Below are 20,477 nucleotides of genomic sequence, written 5' to 3' on the forward strand. Positions count from 1 at the left end.
GTGTATGGGTGTTCTGCCTACAGGTGTGTCTTTCTACATGTAGTGGCACAGAAGACAAAAGAGGGTATCCAATTCCCTAACATCTGAGTTACAGATGGTAGTGAGTCACCATGTGGGTACTATGAATTGAACCCAGATCCTCTAGAAGAGCAACTAGTGTTCTTAATCATTGAGCTACCTTTCCAGGCACCCAGGAGAAAGAAAAAGTCTCCTAATGAAGTCTTGGCTGGCCTGGAACTCACTACATAGATCAGGAAAGCCTTGAACTCATATTGCCTTCAGAATGTGGGCTCTGCCACACCCAGCTCTCAGGTGAAAAATTCTTAAAAGAAAAAATGTGCCATTTCCTAAAAGAGAAGAGATCCAGTTGGTTTTGAAGAAAGGCAGCCCTTATTTTGGGTGGTGGTAATACAGCCAAAAGACACAGGATACCCAATTAAACATGCATTTTGGATAAATAGTGACCATTTACACCATTAAGTTTGCAGTATGTCAGAAAGACTGAATGGAACATATGTCTGACAGTTTGAGAGCCCCCAGAGAGGGTCATCTCTAGCTACCTTCTCATGAGATCACAGCCCCAGCCAAGCTGAAGCCCTGGAAAAAACTCTGTGCCCCTTAGGGTCAGGGCTCTGTACCAGGATCTGAGCCATGGAGACTAGAAGTGGAATTTTAAGCTAAGTCTGTAACAGCAGCAGAAACAACACATATGGATGTCTCTGCTTACAACTTCTAATGTTATGTTGATGGAAAAGCTAAGTACACATTAACATGTCCCTTACACTGATTCAGGCATAAAATGTCAGTTTTCAGGTTAAATATTTAACATAGTTGCTTTTCTTCTACCAAATCTAAGTTTACACAGAATAAAATTCAGGCCGTGTCTAACATACTGGCAATAAAAATATCAAACTGACAACTTCCTTTAATAAATGGTGCTAACAGCACCACATTTTCATCTTGCAGCACACAATGAATGCTAAGGCAGTGACATTCTAGACTCTACACCTACTGGAGGGCAGGCTATGAAGGTTAAGGATCCAAAATGAAAATGCACATAATAGTGGCACTCCTCATGAGAAATGCAATGCAGACGTTAAGAAGAGATAGCTCTCCTTAGCAGCAGAGACTGTTAGTTTTACTTTGGTTTATGGGAAATGTGAACATCATGGTCTGTAACAAGATGCTAAGAGGGGAATGCAAGTCACCTTTCTCTCAATAATTCTGAGCACTCAAAACATGTAACCCCAAGCACAGGTCAACAGCACTCTGGAGAGATGGGTATTTTTCCCTTGAAAGCTCCACTAGAGCATGTTGGTGGTATATACCTAAGGCAGAGGGTCACAAACTGGAGGCCAACCTGAGTGACAAAACGTGTGCAAAAATGCCATTAAGCTGATACAAGATGGAAGCAATAGCAGGATGCGCCTTTGCAGGGCTCGGACCCAGACAAGATACAGTATCTGTCCCCACAAAATACCTAACCATTCCAAAGGAAAGGCACCTTCCTAATCTTGGTATTTTATCAGCAGTAAGCCTGACATTTGTGCCTGCCACGGCAGACAGATACTTACAGGCTGGAATATCTTGAGTTTTTTCTTGCCGCTGGGGTTTGCCGCCTTTTCAATTCTACCCTTTATCCCCTGGTCTTCACCAGACTTCTGTTCTACTATCCCTATACTTGTACAGTCTGTGCCGTCAGCACCTATAGGTCTGCACCCAGGGTCCTGCTCATCAGAGGCACTGGCATTGGTTTCATCCTGCACTTGCAAAATGGTGCAATTTGGGCAGATGTAGTCTTCCCCATTCCTTTCCAGGAGCCTCCCTCGGGCCTCAGAAATACCCACACAGTCTCCATGGAACCACTCCTCACATCGATCACAGCAGATCATAAACCTGAAATGGGAAGATTATGTAGTTACGTCTAACATATTACCAAGTCAAACTTTTAACATTTCATTATGAAAAACATGCAAATAAAGTAAAAATAGGAAATCAGAGCGAAAACACCCATGTGTCCTTCCTTTTGTTACCAGTATTCCAAATCTGCTTCATATTTTTTCTTTTCTATTTACTTTTTTTTTTTAAAGATTTATTTATTTATTAATGTATACAGTGTTCTGCCTGCCTGTAAGTCTACAGGCAGAAGAGGGCACCAGATCCCATTATAGATGGTTGTGAGCCATCATGTGGTTGCTGGGAATTGAACTCAGGACCTCTGGAATAGCAGTCAGTACTCTTAACCTCTGGGCCATCTCTCCAGCCCCTATTTACTTATTTTTTGAGACAGAGTTTCTCATGTCTCAAACTCTCTATGTAGCCAAGGATAATCTTGAATTTCTGATTCTCCTGCCTCTACAGAAAGCTGAGATTACAGGTATATGCCACCTCACCATTTTATGAGGCACTGGAGATCAAACCCAGGGCTTCATGCATGGTAAGCAAGCACTCTACCTACTGAGCTACATCCTTAGTCCCTCATCTTTTGGATGGACCACTTGAGGAGTGAACTAGAGGCTTCAGAGTGTCTCTATGCAGCAGCAGCAGCAGCAGCAGCAGCAGCAGCAGCAGCAGCAGCAGCAGCTTCATCTCCTGTATAACCCCACTAGGATGCCCCATCACCACTTGGCAGCCAACTCAAGCAAAGGACCACACTGGATGCAGTCATATCCTGATCCAACTCTTCCATTGGATCTTTGGGACAACAGATGGTTCTCACCTATCTACAGTGTCCACTGGTTTTACATGGCTTGAGAGACTGAGGCAGTGAGCTTTTCATCTCATGCTGGACACTTTGTACACAAGTGACCATATGTGACTGCCACAGTGGAGGGGGTGCTCTAGGCAGTCCACATACACGCACTCCTTTTGTTTCTTTCTTCATAGGACTCATTCATCCTTTTTCAATAAACCAACTGCTTGGCAAGCCCAGCTTTAAGCTTCTTTGCATCAAAGCAAACAGGAGTCCACTCACTGTCTCCATCCCTTGGCTCTCTGAAAATGGGCACAAGTTCCCTCCCCCCACCTACCTGTTGTTATGAGGCTGGCGGCAGATGCAGTACAGGGCATTGGGGTCGTAAACCTCACACTCAGGCTTTGGTTTGCCCACATCCCTGGGGCCTTCCTCTTTACTTCCCTGAGTTGATATCCCCTCTGACTGATTTTCTCTGTCATCTTTCTCTGACTGGGACACTGGTCCCTGACTAGCCTCAGGCTCCTGCTTACAGAGAGGTGTATTCTCATCAGCACTGCCTGTTAGGACACTCCCAGTTTCAGCAGGGTCCTCCTCTCGGCGCTTCTTCCGCAGGCGATTCTGAATGCCTCTCAGAGGCCTCTCCACAGGTTCTTGTTCTCGCTTTCTTCGAAGGCGGTTCTGAAGTTCCTTCAAAGTAAGGCCATCGCTGTCACTGTCAGAGGTGTCTTCTTCCTCATCACCTCCTTTTGCCTTTTCGGAAGAGGCAGGATGTTCCTTCCCTGAGGAACCAGGTGCAGGGCCACTTCTAATCTCAGAACTACTCTCCACGCTCCCCTCCGAGGCTGTTTCCACATCAGTGACCGTGGAGGATGTGGGTTCACTGGAATCCTCCAGGGAGACTGGCACACTCTTTCTTCCTCGGCGGCGAACTGTGGTAAGGAATTCTTCTACCCTCTCAGTACGCTTTGGCTGCCGTCCGCTGCGGCGCAGGGAGAGGCTATGCTGCTGTGGTGGCTGCTCACTGGGGTCTACCTCGGTGTCTCCTGCACCCTCACGTTTGGCAATCGTGGTTCTTCGAAATCCCCAGGTTTTCTTGAACTCTTTACTGGTGGGTTTAATAGCCTTGGGTGCTTCATCATTGCTCAGGTGCCCTTTATCATCCATACCTAATGAGAAAAGGCAATCACACTGTGACCAACAAGCTACAAAGCCACCACACCATGTCGTCTTGGATGGCATACCAGGGGTGCCCCTTACCAACACTGGCAAGATAGGACATTTTCTTAGAGGAGCAGAACTGCACATAAACTTAATGCTTCTGATCACTGTTTCCTATGGTGTGTATGTGAGGTAACTTATAGAGGCCATACCATTCTCAAGGCACTCTGTGTAGTGTCAGGCTGCTCATGACCATCAATGAGCACAAGGCACATGGTGTGTGCCACATCTGGGCTTATCCACTGAAGTCTAGCCATGTCTGGCCAGGGCTTTGGCCCTGGCTTTTTTAGTTTCATCCAGGGCCTAGACTGGGAAGGACAGTGTCTGGAAAATAGAACCAACTGAGCATGGAGTAACTCTTGTGGACACCAAGTAAGAACTGCCACCCAGATTCCTGATCACAGTTTAGTCTGCCTGTACCTACTGATCTAAGGTATATTCCTCCCAAGTATCCCCATATCTGTATCCCTCCCTAAGGTCTTGCTATTACTATGTGGCAAAGGTCTGCTTTAAACTTGTGGTGACCTTCATGTCTTAGCATCCCAAGTGCTGAGACTATAACATATACCACCACACACTCAGGTCTTTCACTTTCTCTCTAAAAGATGAAATTTTCATTGTTGCTTAAAATGACAAAATTGGAAAAGGTATATACCTTGAGAATTCTTTTCCTAGCTGTTCAGGCTTTAATAGCATTTAAATGCTAGTGATGAATGATTTTATTGCACGGTCCATCTTAGGGAAAGGACTGGTATTAAATGAAAACCCTAAAAATGCAAAACACAGAAAACTTAAAATTATTAGTACCCTAAATATTGTTTTCCTTCCTAGTAGTTTAGTAAATAGTTGTCACTCAGCTACAGAGGCTGCCTAGCACTGACATTTACCACCCTCTAACCTTGACCTTTAGGTCTTGTGAAGCTGTTGAGAGAATAACCACTTCTTTAGTCACCTTAGGTGACCTCCTCTAAAATGGTAAACGTCAGAACTCAACTAAGTCAGCACAGCTCCTCAGACTGCCTAGACACCGAGGACAGAAACAATGGCATTAAACTGCTGTTACTCAAGAGGAGGGGCTGGCCTCATGAGCCTGAGGTGTGCTCCATTTTATCTTTTGGAGATAGTGTCTCACTATGTAACTGATTGGCCTGGAACTTGCTATGTAGACCATATGCTTGTGTTGATACTGTGTTCCCCAAAATATTGTGCACCCTAATAAACTTATCTGGGGTCAGAGAACAGAACAGCCACTAGATATAGAGGCCAGAAAATGGTGGCACACACGCCTTTAATCCTAGCATTCCAGAGGCAGAGATCCATCTGGATCTCTGTGAGTTCAAAGTTACACTGGAAACAGCTAGGCGTAGTAACAAGAGCCTTTAATCCCAGGAAATGATGGCAAAAAGCAGAAAGGTATATAAGGCGTGAAAACCAGGAACTAGAACTGGTTAAGCTTTTAGGCTTTTGAGCAACAGTTCAGCTGAGATTCATTCTGGATGAGGACTCAAAGGCTTCCAGTTTGAGGAAACAGGATCAGCTGAGGAATTGGTGAGGTGAGGTTAGCTCTGGCTTGTTCTGCTTCTCTGATCTTCCAGCATTCACCCCAACACCTGGCTCCAGGTTTGTTTTTATTAATAAGACTCTAAGATTCATGCTACACAAGTTGGCCTTTAACTCAAAAGATCCACCTGCCTCTGCCTCCCCACTGCTGAGATTAAAGACATCATCACCATGCCCACCTAGTGTATTCCTTTTAAATAAACAGCTAGGGATGGAGAGATGTTCAGCAGCTAAGAGCACTGGCTACTCTTCAGAACCTGAGCTTAAGTCCCAGGACCCACAAGAGAGCTAATAATTTATTCTACCCTCAGCCCCTTTGGCCTTTGTTGGCACTGCATAAACATGGTACACAACCATGCAAAATGTCCATACACATAAAAGTTAAAAATTCTACAAATTAGAAAAAAATTAAATACACAGAGCTGAGTAAATATCAAACTGTGCCTCCTATAGTGGCTTGTTCATTCAAGTTAGGAAATTTGGGGGAGAGAAGTATGGTCTTGCTGTTTATGCAAAACAAGTTTTGTACCAAAACATTTTAAAACTAAACTCTATTTTACCACTGAGCCATACTCCAGACACAGGCTGAAGCAAGACAGCTGCATCCTAACTTCAGGCAATACTGCATCTCTACTCAAAGTGCAGTCTAGGGGCCACCCTGTCCAGCCTTCCTAAGAAGTCCTCCAGCCCAGAACCCAGGAGGCAACTCCACTTTTCCTCTACAAAATTGTTTTCTCGTGCTGGGAGGTGGTGGCATATGCCTTTAATCCCAGCACTCGGAAGGCAAAGGCAGGCCTGGACTACAGAGTGAGTTCCAGGACAGGCTCCAAAGCTACACAAAGAAACCCTGTCTCAAGAAAACAAAACCAAAAAACAAACAAATAAAAAATTATTTTCTCATCAGACAGAAACTACACAATTAAGGTTTACAAACTGATAACATAGCCAAAGTGAAAACAAAGAAACAACGAGTCAAAGTCTTAACAATGGCCATTCATTAAACAAAGCTGTGCTCAAGTTACGAGTATAAAATCTGATACTTTAGATTATTAAAAACACATATAAATGCTACATTATACTAATTTCTTTATACAAATAATGCCACTTACCTGTCCCTAAACTGAAAGCTTGGAAATCTTTGGCTGAGAAATCCTACATATAACAATAAACCTGGGAACCAGGTCCAGCAGATAGCCAAGTCTCACCACACCTTTCTTTGTCAGTCTTAGCTCATCAGTGAGAAGATTCTGGAGCTTCCAACAACCAAAGGGACAGTGTGGACTGCTTCCTGAGCAAGCTCCTACAGGAAAGGGAAAACATGTTACAGATCTTAAGCAACTGTGATTAAACCACATGCCAACAACCAAGAAAAAGTAAATCTACTCTGAGAGTGACCTACAAAGATACCTGAAGAATAGGGAAGTAGTGATAATGGTGTACTTTGAAAGAAGGAGCCAACCAGGCAAGAGTCAAAGGCAAGGTAAGAAGGCGGCACAGGGCATCAGGTACTTCTGAACTCAATTAAGAGCCTATCATGAAGCAGACCCAGCACAAAGAAACACAACACTAGAGAGGAGAAAACAAAAAGTGGCAAGCCTGAACAACAAAATTATATAATTGTTTTTTAAAAATCTTAACAGTATAGAAGTATCATAAGTTAATGTAAAAATCTAAGAAATTTAGAGGACTAAATTTATATTTACTAAACATCAATGTGATATGGTTATCTATGTATATCTGAGAGCCAGGCAGGGTGGTACATATCTGTAATCCCAGCACACAGAGGCTGAAGCAGACAGAAGATCATGAGTTACAGAGGTCTGGGCTACACAGGAGACTGCTTCAATCCAAAATAAGTAAGTAAATAAATAATCATTTTAATTTTGCCCAATCTTCCTGGTAAGGTCCTAACTAATGACAATGTTTTCTGGCTCTATCTTAAAAAAGCAGAATACCTTCCACCCACCCCCTATGCCCCCTAACTTCCAAACCAGCCCTCTCCTTTCCTCTTTCATACAACCATAATATAAACAGTCTCTCGAGATGCCTTTGTTTCTAGCCAGTCTTTTAAACTACAAGGGCCAAAGCCAGCAATTCTGAGCAGAACTCACCTCTTAACTCCTCTCTCTACCTGGCTTCAACTGCCTTCCAGCTAACTGTGGTCTCCCTAGTGACCCAAGACAAAGAGCAAACATTCCATGCGTCCTTAAAGTGACAATGACCTTTTAGACCTCACGTCCAATCCATGTAGCTATAAGGAGGTGTCACTATAGCTTCTATCACAGGGAAGGCTAGCCAAAAAAAAAAAAAAAAAAAATCAACTTCCAGAGTTCAGAAACTACTGGCTGGACCAGATCACAGAACCTGGGTTGATTCAATCTATGTAGCACCTCAAAAACTAAACAGATGTCATGTGGGGGTGGAACAAGCCTTTAATCCCAGCACTCAGGAGACAGAGTCAGGTGGATCTCTGTGAGTTTGAGGCAAACCTGGGCTACAGAGTGAGTTCCAGGAAAGACACAAAGCTACACAGAGAAACCCTGTCTCCAAAACGAAACAAACAACAAAACTAAACAGACAACAAAACAAGAAGTCAGAAACTGTTTCTTAGAGTAAAATGGAAACACCTTTATAATATCGAGTACTTATAAAGACAAAAACAACAACAACAAAAAAAAAAAACCTCACAATAATCTCAGGAATGAAAAGCATTTTAAAAGATTCAATTTATAGGGATTGAAGGGATGGTTCACCAATAAGAGCATTTGTTGCTTTTGCAGAGGACCTGGGTTTGGTCCCTAGTACCCACAACTCCAGTTCCAGAGTATCCCCAGAAAATCTAGCACCCTCATTTGACTTCCACGGGCAACAGGCACATATGTGGTGCACTGACATACTTGCAGACAGAACACTCACACACATAAAACAACTTAAAAAGAATTTCTTTTAAAGATTCAATTCATACATGAGAGCTCGCTGGTAGTAGCTGTCTATCATGGATTAGATGCCCAACATTGGAGTATAAAGTACAGGTTAACCTGAAGAATAAACATGTTTCTAAGTATTTAGAATACTCCTGAATATTAAGAAGCAAAAATGTAGTTATTTCTGCTAAGTAGAATAAGACAGAAGTCATTCATAATAGATTATTCTGTATTTGAAAATTTTTTCATAACTCTGCCAATGCAGAAAACTACTAAAAATTCAGTTTTTGAAATAAAAGCACATAATGTATCAAGACAAAAGTACAAACAAAATGAAACCTATCATAAGGTATAAGTAAAAAATAGTGTTGGTGCCTTGCACCACAGCAACAGGCATGTGATTCTCAGTAGTGAAGGGATAGGGAGGATAGGAGAAAGGCTAGTTCAGGGCCAACCTCAGTTATATAAGGAGACCATTTTATAAAACTAAGTAAGAGCTGTAGCTATAGCACAGTAAGAACACTTGCCTAGAGTGCACAAGGTCCGGGGTACCAAGCCTAGCATCACTAAAGAATAAGTAAAAAATTGTGTTACATTTCTAACTCAAATTAGTATATAATTCTGCACACTACACAGCACAGTCCATATAAAAAGTGGCCATGAAATTGTAATCATATCATATTAACAGTTTCTTCCCAAAGAAGAAAAAAGTGACCATTTCTGAGTGCACTAAAGTTACAATTAATTTTCTACATTTCTAAGCAGTGCACAATCTCTGTCAGTCTCTTTCTGAGCAGGGTCTGATTCTAGGCCAAGATGCCCTAGAGCTCATGGTAATCCTACTGTCTTTTTAGTCTTCCCCTGAATGCTATAAAGGTGTGAGCCACTAAACCAGATACTTATAAAGGGCATTTTCCCAGCCTCTCAGCTAAAACCCACTGCTTCCTATTAACCAGAAGTACAGATTATACAATGAAATTACAGCATTAAAATTTTACGTAGGGGTAATGTTTTTTACTCAGTGTGATACATGTTTTGTAAGCATGAGGACCCAAGTTCAAATCTCCAGCACCCACACAGAAAGCTTGGTATGGCTGCATGTACTACAATGGCAACCCCAACATTAGAAAGTGCTCAGAAAGGCAGATCCTGAACACTTGATGGCCACAGTCTAGCTAAAATGCCAACCTTCCAGTTCAGTGAGACTGTCTTAAGGAAATAATGTAGAAAGCAACAGAGTAAGACACAGAATGCCAGGCACACAGGCATGCATATTCACATGTACACACCATACACATACAACACACAACTTAAAGCCAAGTGTGATGGCATACACTTATAATCTCAGTATTCAAGGGGAGCAGATATGAGGACTGTAGCAAAATCAAGGACGACATGTTTCTTGTCCTCAAAAAAAAGAGCTACCATTTCTCAACAGTGCTGTTAGGGACAGAGCTTCCAAAGATTCAATACCAACTACATGCTGAAGAGTGACAGCAGAAACAGGGTATATGGCTGACACTCTTAGATGGTAGGTTTCAAAGCTTTTAGTCTCAGCAAAATACACTCTGAGGACTCCAACAATCTTTTGTTTATGTGGAATGTATTGCTATTTCTGAAAAGTCATTTATTAAAAGTCCATTATACTTATTTTTTTTTTTGTTATTTCCAAAATCACACAAGCATTAAGAATGGTAGTATTTATTTTTGCAGCTCTCTGGCTTAACAAGATAACAGGATTTCCAAATATGCTTCTGCCTTGTATGGTTTTGAGTGAACTCTATGAAGAAAGTCTCACCTTACAGAAGCATGTCATTCATTTTACATAGTTGTGGATGTTCTTTGAAACCACACCAAATCAACAGCAGCAGTCTCAAAAATCAGCAGCGCTGTGGACTCTAAAGTCCAATCAAGGTCTCTTGCTTTCTTGTATTAACCCACTGGCCTGTCTGGCACTATATGAGTCTTTTACCCAACTTGCATCTTCTGGCCACATACACATGGGTCATTTAGAAAGCACTAGAGCACAGAATTTCATGCTGAGTTAGAGAAGAAAGGCATCTGTAACAGCTTGGATTGCCTCAGTAATGTTTAAATAACTGGAAAGCTATCAAGCTCACAATGACAGATGTAAGTTTGCAAAATTCTAATTTTCTCTTGAAAGTGCAAATTTTATGATTATCAAGAAATCCTCAGTTGCTTTTCTTAAGACTCACATTGCCGGGTGGTGGCAGCGTACACCTTTAATCCCAGCACTCGGGAGGCAGAGGCAGGAGGATCTCTGAGTGTTCGAGGCCAGCCTGATCTCCAAAGTGAGTTCCAGGAAAGGCGCAAAGCTACACAGAGAAACCCTGTCTCAAAAAAAAACAAAAAACAAAAAACAAAAAAGACTCACATCATTTGTACTGGAGATCATGCTTGCCTAACACTGAGCCTGACAGCTGCAGTGCCTTATCATCCAAGGAGACATCCCACAAGATGTACAAGTACCAACTCCCCATAGGAAAGTGGCATAGGTATGCACCTAAGAGCTAAGCCTAATAAAAACAGCATGTACATTTTGTTCAAGGATATTAAAATTTTTTAAATTACATTTACTTTCTCTGTACATGTGCACGCACATGTCTGCTATGGCGTGGGTGTGTAGAGGTCGGAGGACAACTGGCAGTAGTCACTTATCTCTTTCACCATACAGGTTTGAAGAATCAAACTTGGGCTACTAGGCTTGGCAGCAAACACTCATCCACTGAGCCATCTTTCTTGGCTCCAAAGATACAACCTCCAAATTCCCTTCCCATTCCCTGACTCAGCAAAACATCATTATCATTGCAAAGGAGAAATTAAGCAAAAACCAATCTCCCCAGATGCTAAAATATAAGAGTGTGGTACATGACCTTTTAACCACTCTAATCTGAAGATTCAACAACCATTATTCTAACTGCTGTGCACTAAAGATGTCTACAGCCACAGTCATAAAACTAACTTCTTAGCTCTCAGTAGGGGCTACTTTGAAATGTGACATATGGCCACAATGAAGTGCCTACACTCACTCATGCCACAGCAAGTCCAGAAAACCAGTCATGACAGTCATGACTCTTAATACCCAAGTGTACATGCACATTTTGCCCTACTGGATGCAACATATGTTTCCAAACTTCAGTTTTCCTTGAAATAATAATCAAAACTATTTTATTTTAGACAGGCTCTCATGTAATCCAGACTGTCTTCCAGCTCCCTATGTAGCTAAGGATGCCTCTGACTTCAAATACACCTGCCTCTACCTCTTGAGTGTTGTTGGGATGCTGAGAAGTCTGGCATGCTTCACCTGACTTATACAATGCGGGGTGTGAGCCCAGGGCCTGAGCACTCTACTGAATACCAACAAGAGTCCTTTAGTGTCCCCAAATTTAATTTCAAAGTAATTCTAACTTGTTAGAAATTCTATCCAGTGCTGTAATAAAGAATATTTGGCTCTAACTCAGAATTTGTTAATTCTGACAGGTTAGGCCAGTTTATCATTAATTATACTTTCTATTATTAAAGATATTTTATATGGGAAATCTGTTAAGTAAATGGGACTTAAAAGATGCTAACCTTGTTTATAAAACATGGAAGATTATCTAAGAAAAGGCTCTTTTTAAACTAAGTTTTATTAGAATGTGCCTAGGAAATTCAGCCTGTTCAGAAATGGGAAACTGCTCCTCTCAGTAGGAGCAACTTGCTGTCCATGACTCTTACCCAGTGGGCTGCAAGGCCTGGTGCTTGTCATTGAGCCCCAAGGTCTGCAGCTGTCAAAATTTTCTATCACATGTGTTGATGCTTGGGCCCATGAAAGAAAATTAAGAAACCCAGTTTTTATTTCTCTCAGTGTCTACTGCTCAGCAATACAAATGTTATTTACCAAATCACATGTTATTAACTTATTCTGGTTAGGTGAAAGAAAATGAGGAAAAGTTATGAGGAATCATACAAAAAAAAAAAAAAAAAAAAAAAGCCAGGAGGTGGTGGCGCATGCCTCTAATCCCAGCAGTTGGAAGGCAGAAGCAGGCAGAACTCTGTGAGTTTGAGGTCAGCCTGGGTCTACAGAGTAAGTACTAGGGCAGCCAAGGCTACACAGAAAAACCGTATCTAAAAAAAAAAAAAAATCAACAAAAATATCCTACACAGTTATTACTGCTTTATAAAACCACGGAGACCAAACACTTGTCAAGACAAAAACCACTTTGAGGACTGATGTTGCAGCTAGGTCCCAAGCCTCTCTGTATCCCGCAGATTCACTCCTTCCAGCTTCTAGTAAAAAAGTATAGGCTTTTAAGTTTGGTGGCAACAGGGAGGAAATTTCAACTCTTCTTGTGGTAGCCAGGAACTAGAAACTGTGAGACTAGCACTTGCACCAAGTCTCTTAAAGCAGCTACACAGGGTGGGCTCCCATCCTGCCTCTTTCACATTCCCAGAGACAGTGGGCTCTGGATAGGTACCGTGGCTCTAAGGGCACCACCAGATTACCTGCATTTATCATTGATTTCTTATGCTTATCAGGAAACCCAGTACCCACACTGTACTCACAGACTGACTACTCAACAATATGTGCACATGCACATGACTTGGAGGACCCTTTTTTAGCTACAAGCAAAGGACATGGGAGTCCCCAGGACCTAGAGCTAATATTCACTTCCACAGCCCAGATGAAGGTTAGTTATACCATCTTATGTCCCACTGTAAACCTACGGTAAATGCAAAGGGCTGGTCAAACATAATCCTGGTGTCTCTCCCATGCAGACATCACTAGCTGAATGTGGCATTATCCTAAGTGTCATGGAAATGGCAACTCCTAACTCACTTCCCTTGGAGGAGCATGAACTGAATGAAAGCACCTTCAATGTCACAAGAAAATCATTTGTCCCATACCTTTTCCCAAAGCAAGAAACTGGTTGAGACAATGAAAATAGTTCAAAGATACTGTCTAACAGTATAAAAGTGATCTGTTTTTCTAGATGTTTAGAGTCAATTATTAGAGTCAACTATTCTTTCAACTCACTTCAACAATAAGAGCACCCTTTTCAAGTCAGGGTTTCTGTGTAGTGCTGGCTGTCCTAGAACTTGCTCTGTAGTCCAGGCTGGCCTCGAACTCAAAGATCCACCTGACTCCACCTCCTGAGAGCTGGGATCAAAGGCATGTGCCCCTCACCTGGCAATAAGAACACTCTTAAGGAGGCATAGGCAGGTTAGCCTGGTCTACATAGTGATTAACAGGACAGCCAGAGCCACATAGTGAAACCCTGTTGCAAAAAAAAAAAAAAGAAAAGAAACCAAAACGAGCATTTTTAATTATTATGAACAGTAATGGTTACAATGGATAATTGGATCCCCAGATCAAAGCTATTTGCACAGCACTAAGGTACCACATGCTCTCTTTATTGTCACTGAGAATTATATTCACACTTTTTCAGAAGCTAGGTGATAGTGATGTGCCACTTAAAGTAGAAACAGATGGAAGAAACCAGTGACTGTGAGATAAACAGATTTACAAAAAGCATAAACATTACTTTTCTCAAGAAGTGGTCTTAGTCTTAGAAATTAGTTCCCACAAAATATTTGTTAACATAAGGGCAGATGAGTTTAACTAAGTATTTAAAAATGAATAAAAGGTTTAAATGTATCAGGTGTAAAATTGAACAATCAGGATCAACAAAGCCTAAATCCAAAGCTCTTTAGTGTCACTAGGAATTTTTGAGTATAAAGACTCCAGAGTTTGGTTTGAGAATGACTGGTATGGGGACTGAGCACAGAGCTCCCACACTTGCTGTCTACCTGTAAAAAGCACTCTTTCTGTCTAGCCTGGATTCACAAGGGCAATAACCAGACCCAATCTTTATCCTATCTCCTTCCCTCTTCATTGAGGTTCAGTTATTACTCTGAGGAGGCTGTAAGGCTTGGGAAACTCAAGTCAGAAGCTGTTACTTCAGCTGGAATCTTCCTTTCCTTCTTTGAGATTAGTAGGGGACAGTGCATGGGTTTTTTTCCCTTTCGTTTTTTTATTGGGGGGGGGGTAAGGATAACAAAGTATGGCACTGATAAAGGAGTTCTACAGTGTTTCCTGTATTATCTTTTGCAGATCCACACACAGCTGAACTCCATTCTCAAGCCAGTTAAGAGCAACAACACCCAGTACTTACTCAACATTAACACAAGTAAAAACAGGTAACAAGAAGGCTGTGTCGATACAAAAGACATGATTTTCTTTAGTTACATTCTAACAAATCCTGATGGTCCCTGACTATCAGGCTTCTCAGGGGATAGCGCTCTAGATATAGGCTCCAAATTCCTGCTCCAGTCCCAATAACCAGTATTTTCTATCTTCAACAGTCAGAGCAAGAATCCCCTTGAAAGACATTTGGGTGTTAGAGTTAGCCAAGCAGGAGTGGGGTAGAGGCTCAGGAAGAACCAAGTGTGAAAAGGAACCTTCAAGCCTTCAGTCCTGGCTGCAAATTGTGGACTTTGCACTGGGCTATTACCTCTTTTATGAAGTGGGGCCGACACAAGCCTCAAGTTTCCCAAAATCCTTCCTGAAGCCCTACCAGGTCAGACATCACATCAGCACCCCACATGGCAGACGTGCAACAGATGGTCAATATCACACACCAAATCCCAAGTGTCCACATTTCCTGTGGGATTTAGGGTCATAGTTAACCAAGAGCATCAAAGCGGACATTGTAATGCCTGATCCCTTTGATTTAGCAGACTAACAACACAGTCATGTTGTCAAAAAAGGTAACTAGTATGAAATTTTAAGACATCAACCCTTGGGCAGGTTCCACAATACTTGAAAAGAGCACTGACAAATAGTTCCCAGTGCCACACATCTGTGCTTCTGAACACTCAAACAGCTATAACATGGCTATCTGCAGTGTTTCTGCACTGTTTTAAGATTTTTTTCTGTATAAATATTATCCTTAAAAAAACTTATGAGGCTGGAGAGATGGTAGAGTGGTTAAGAGTACTAAATGCTGTTCCAGAGAATCAGGGTTTGATAACCAGCACCCACACGGCAACTCATAACCATCTGTAACTCCAGTTCCAGGGAATCAGTTACCCTCTTCTGACATCTGAGGGCACCAGGCACACATGTGGCATACAGACATACATTCAGGCAAAATACCCATAAGTATAAAATAAATCATTCAAAAATTTTTATCTATTTTTATCGTTGTTAATTTTGTGTATATATATTTGCACGTGCACAAGTGCAGGTGCCTGTGGGGGCCAGAGGTGTCAGATCCCTGAAGCTAGAGTGGAGTTATATGCTGCTGTGAGCTGCCTGGCATGGGTGCTGGGAACTAAACTCAGGTCCTCTGGAAGAGCAGTACATGCTCTTAACATGAGACATCTCTCCAGCCCATTCTCTTGACCCAACCACAATAAAGCCACCTTCATTTTGGAAAAACCTGGCTTACCTTTTCATGGTATATTACATATCACTTAAGTTTCTATCAGCACATGAAAAACATATCCCTAGCACTTACATTTGACACACAGAAGTGTATGTCCTACAAATAGTGCAGAAGAGAATCAACACCTAGGAATAAATCGACACAAACACAGAATCATTCTTTAAAAAAAAAAACAAAAAAACAAAAACGCTATCTGCCACCTGTGCGCAGGTGCCCAAAGGACCAGAAGAGGGCATAGGATTCCCTGGATTAACAAGTGTGAGCCCTCCAGATGACATAGATGCTTGGGAACCAAGCTCTGGTCCTCTAGAAGAGAAAAAAGGAGCTCTAGAACAGTTTCTCTAGAAGAGAGACAGAACAGCTGAGTCATCACCTCCCTAGCCTCCAGAATTACTCTTTAAAAGTATGTACAAATGCCTACTCACCTTCCCTTATCAACTTCTCAAACTGACCGCTCAAAAAATAAACTAAAGCCTGGTCAACATGGTCTGTCTCACAGGTGAGCTTGCACACTCAGAACAAATGAGCACAACTCAGACTTTGGGCTTTGACCTCTTCTTTCCTAAGAGCATACTATCACTGTCTGTTAATCATAACCTTTGTAACCGAATCAACACACATCGTTTGATACAATCATAGGAACTAATGGGCTTATCTGTCTATAGGACCCAGTCATCTAAGTAAGGTTCAAAAAAGACTGTTTCAGAACAATTTCTTAGTTGGGAACTACATGAGAAGCATCCTAAAACATGGAACACTGTACAGGGATCTAAGAGCAACGTGAAACAGGCTGGTTTACATATCAAACCTTTGTTTTTCCAGAGCCAAACAGAAGCCACCTGGCATGGTAGTACAGGTGTATAACATGGTAAAACATGTCCTGCTGATAGATGTGTAAAGCCTGGCAAAGCATCCATATGCTGAGAAATCACTCCTTGAGCTGCTCAGTACTGGCTCGGGAATTAAGACTCTTGAGCCTATTAAGGCAGAGATCCAGAGGTCCAGAGAGCTTTACTGACAATAGAAAATTCCTGCGAACGACCGTTCCACGGGAAGAGATACCATCTCACCTTCAAGACCTATCTGGACTCTCAGCCCCTAGCACATGTTTTCAGCAAGCCATTGTGATGCTACACATGCCCTGAGTGCTAGGAGGAAAGTGCTGGTCATGGGTGCTGGCAGGGGCAATCAACTGCACAACCTTTTTTTGTGTTCTGTTTCTCATCTGTACACAACTGAGTTTGCCTGACAGAACCTCCAGTTAATCAGGTATAACAAAGAGCCTCCTTTTGTGGAAAATTAAACAATACATAGCACTCTGAATCAAAACCAGGGCCTCTTCTTACTCAAGTCACTTAAGACTAATCTACATTAACATGCACCTGGTCACCAACATTGGTAAGAGGTAATGAGAGCCGGAGGCAACGCCCAGGCCCTAGGTCGCACAGGAGACTGGGGCTAGATCTTCCCCAAACCCCCCCGCTCCCCAAGATATCTGCTCGTACACCCGCGAACCCACACCCAGGCCCAGTCACGTCCTACCACAAGTGTTTTACCACAAGTGCCGAGGACGTGAGGCCGCGGCCGGCTGGGCCCGCAACTCCGACTGCACTCAAAGGGTTTCACAGCCTCCCAGGCCCGGACCAGCCTGGACCACACGATTCAACCAGACGCAGACCGCCCGCCCGCCCGGCCGGCCTCGCGCGCTCCTCCGCGACCCCTCTGTCCGGGCCCGGAAAGGGCCCAGCGGGCCGCGACGCCATTTTCTCGGCGCGATAACACCGCTCGCAGGAATTGGGATGCGGGCATGGTGCGGCGCCGCTTAGTCCCGATTCCAAGCGCCTTTCGGGTCCACAAGGTTCCCGCCCTCCTTCGCTGCACAAAGTCACTTACTGCGGCCAACGGGATCCCGCAGCCATTTCCAGAGCCGCCACGGAACTAGAGCGGAGGCCAGCGAGATTGCCGGCCTAGAGCGGCAGGCCGCACAGCAAGCGGAAGAAATCAACCGGCCACAGAGACGCAGCGAGGATAGAGCGGCTATGCCGTCCTGACCGCACGCATGCGCCACCGCTGCTACCCAGGTTCCCTGGAGCGCCCGCCTGGTCTGTGTCCTAGGCAAGCTTGACAAATTCCCGCGTCCGAACCAAGGGGCTAAACTGGGAGTCAATGCCACTGAGAGGTCCCTCGGGCTATCCTGGGGCAGTACTCTGCCCAGCATTTCAAAAGCTTTAGAGAGCCGGGCGGTGGTGGCCCACCCTTTAATCCCAGCACTCAGGAGGCAGAGCCAGGTGGATCTCTGAGTTCTGGGCTACAAAGTGAGTTCTAGGAAAGGCACAAAACTGCACAGAGAAACCCTGTCTCGAACCCCCCCCCCAAAAAAAAAAAAAAAAAGCTTTAGAAACCCTCTGCGCCAGCGGGATAGGTGCTTCGGAGTGAACTTGCGTCCGATTCCGTTGGGGAGGAGCCAGAAAGGAAAAGACCGCCCAAAGCCCTTACTCAGACCGCACTGCTCACTTGGACTCTGGCATGGTGTGCGGGGCAGAGAGAGGCGTCTGCCCAGCAGGAATTCCCTGGGACTTGACCCTGCTTTACTCCGTACTAGAAACACTCCTGCCCCGTGACCATTTCTTCCTAAATACCGACAAGGAGCCAGGACTCAATGCCTGGGTATACGTGAATACGAGGGTCGGGGACACCCCCCCCAACATTAAGAATTTCCCCCAATTGCTAACTAAAGTGACATTCCTTCACTGTGCCCTAAATACTTCAGGAAACGGGAGATAGGTCGCTACTCCCTTACAGCACCATGAACACTAACTAGCCACTTGCCCTGAGAGCACTTAACACCAGGGTAGAGCGCTCAGCTTTGCTCCATACAGCCCGCTTCTAATATACGTATGCACATAGGCATATTGCTTGGAAGCCAGTCTTCAGATCCTAATTTCTGCCTCTTCTAAGAACAAATACGTGTCCCTGTCTAGTAAAGCTTCACCCACACTGTGGAGACCTCTAATGCTCTATCCAGAAGCCCAGGACTTAAGCAGGTCACATGCCAACTCCTGGGGCTTCCAGTGGAGTAGGAAGCTGCTTCTGCTTCCCTTGGTGAGATTCTTCAATACCACCTTTCTGACTCTTGTCCAGGAGTCTACTCTTGACTTCTCAATTCTGACCTTGAGTCGAAGGAGGATTCTCTATCTACCCTCAGACACAGAACTAGACAGAGTTGAATCTAGTTTGAAATGGTGAGCGTGTGCAAGCTGCAGAATGGGGCTGCTTGCATCACAGGCAAAAGTGAAGGCCCAGGTATTAAAGAACAGGAAGGAAGCATGGAGAACTCAGACCAAGAACCAAGAGGACAGAAAAACCAAGCTCATGTGGTGGCTGCAGGTTCAGTGAACCACCCTGCATTGTGCTCTGAGAGCTGTGCCAGAGTGCTCATCTATGGGACAACTATCTGCTCACTGTCTTTTACTTGCTGGCATATCCAATAGGAACCACCTTCCTTGGTGAAAAAAATCTGTAGTTTGAGTGTTTTTAAGTTGGACTCTACTAACTGAATAATTCTGTTTTTTAAAAGTAAAAACCAAGTCAGGCGGTGGTGGCGCACGCCTTTAATCCCAGCACTCAGGAGGCAGAGCCAGGCGGATCTCTGTGAGTTCAAGGCCAGCCTGGGCTACCAAGTGAGTCCCAGGAAAGGCGCAAAGCTACACAGAGAAACCCTGTCTCGAAAACAAAAAAAAAAAGTAAAAACCAGAAGACAGAAGAACAGTCACCAGATCTTGTTCCCAATCTCAAGCATTCACATAACAAGCTGGTACCCTGTCAAATGTCTGTAACCCTGGCTCCAAGATGGGGGTTGGAGGGTGGAGATGGGAGTATCCCATGGCTTGCTGGCTTCTAGCCTAAAAGAACACTGGACACCACACATCACACGTAAGTGTGTACACAGACGAACTTTAAAAGGGGGGGGGCAAGCTGGGGGTTGGTGGCACATGCCCTTAATCCCAGCAGGTAGGTGGCAGAGGCAAGTGGATCTCTGTGAGTTCCAGGCCAGCCTGGTCTACAAAGTGAGTTCCAGGACAGAGAAACTCTGTTGGGGGGGATAGCAGGGCTATCACCTAGACTGACTACCCGAGTTTGATCCCCAGGGTCCACATGGCAAAAAGAGAGAACCCTACTATTCCAAGCTGTCCTCTGATAACATCCACACAGATGTCATGGCAACACATACAATAAAGTGTAATACAAAAAGTTAAATAAAGTCCTTTGAATGATGCCACTTAAAATTCTGCTCTGAAACCCCCATCCAAAATTTCAAGACCCTGAAGATATTCAGCAGACACTGGAAACTTAGTAGGCAGGACTACTTTCCAACTCAGCCCATGCCTGTGACCAAATTCTCATATGGGTGAGGAGGCAGAAGGATGGCAAGTTTCAGACAAGCACAGACTACCCACCACAGTAAGATCTTGTCTCAAAACAAACAATATCAGAGCCAGACACAAGGGCCTGGACCCAAAGTACTGCTGGCCCTTCAGATGGGCACCTATAAACTGTTGAGGGGATGTGTGGACCCTGAAACTAATCAGGGTTCAAAAGGGGGGATAAAGCAGGGGGAAATAAGGTAAA

At 43.7% G+C, this 20,477-nt stretch overlaps 1 protein-coding gene across 1 annotated transcript in view; it reads right to left on the minus strand.

Moving 5' to 3' along the window:
- Dido1 (death inducer-obliterator 1) overlaps positions 1-17,884 on the minus strand; it is a 47,265-nt gene extending 29,381 nt beyond the window's left edge. The window contains 4 exon segments of the mRNA XM_037205465.1: positions 1,575-1,896; positions 3,030-3,861; positions 6,684-6,773; positions 17,742-17,884. Coding sequence (XP_037061360.1) covers positions 1,575-1,896; positions 3,030-3,859 — 1,152 coding nt within the window. The 5' untranslated portion in view covers positions 3,860-3,861; positions 6,684-6,773; positions 17,742-17,884.
- Positions 17,885-20,477: the final 2,593 nt, after the last annotated feature.

This window comes from Peromyscus leucopus, chromosome 4 (genome assembly GCF_004664715.2).
Source record: "Peromyscus leucopus breed LL Stock chromosome 4, UCI_PerLeu_2.1, whole genome shotgun sequence".
In the NCBI taxonomy this organism is placed as follows: domain Eukaryota; kingdom Metazoa; phylum Chordata; class Mammalia; order Rodentia; family Cricetidae; genus Peromyscus; species Peromyscus leucopus.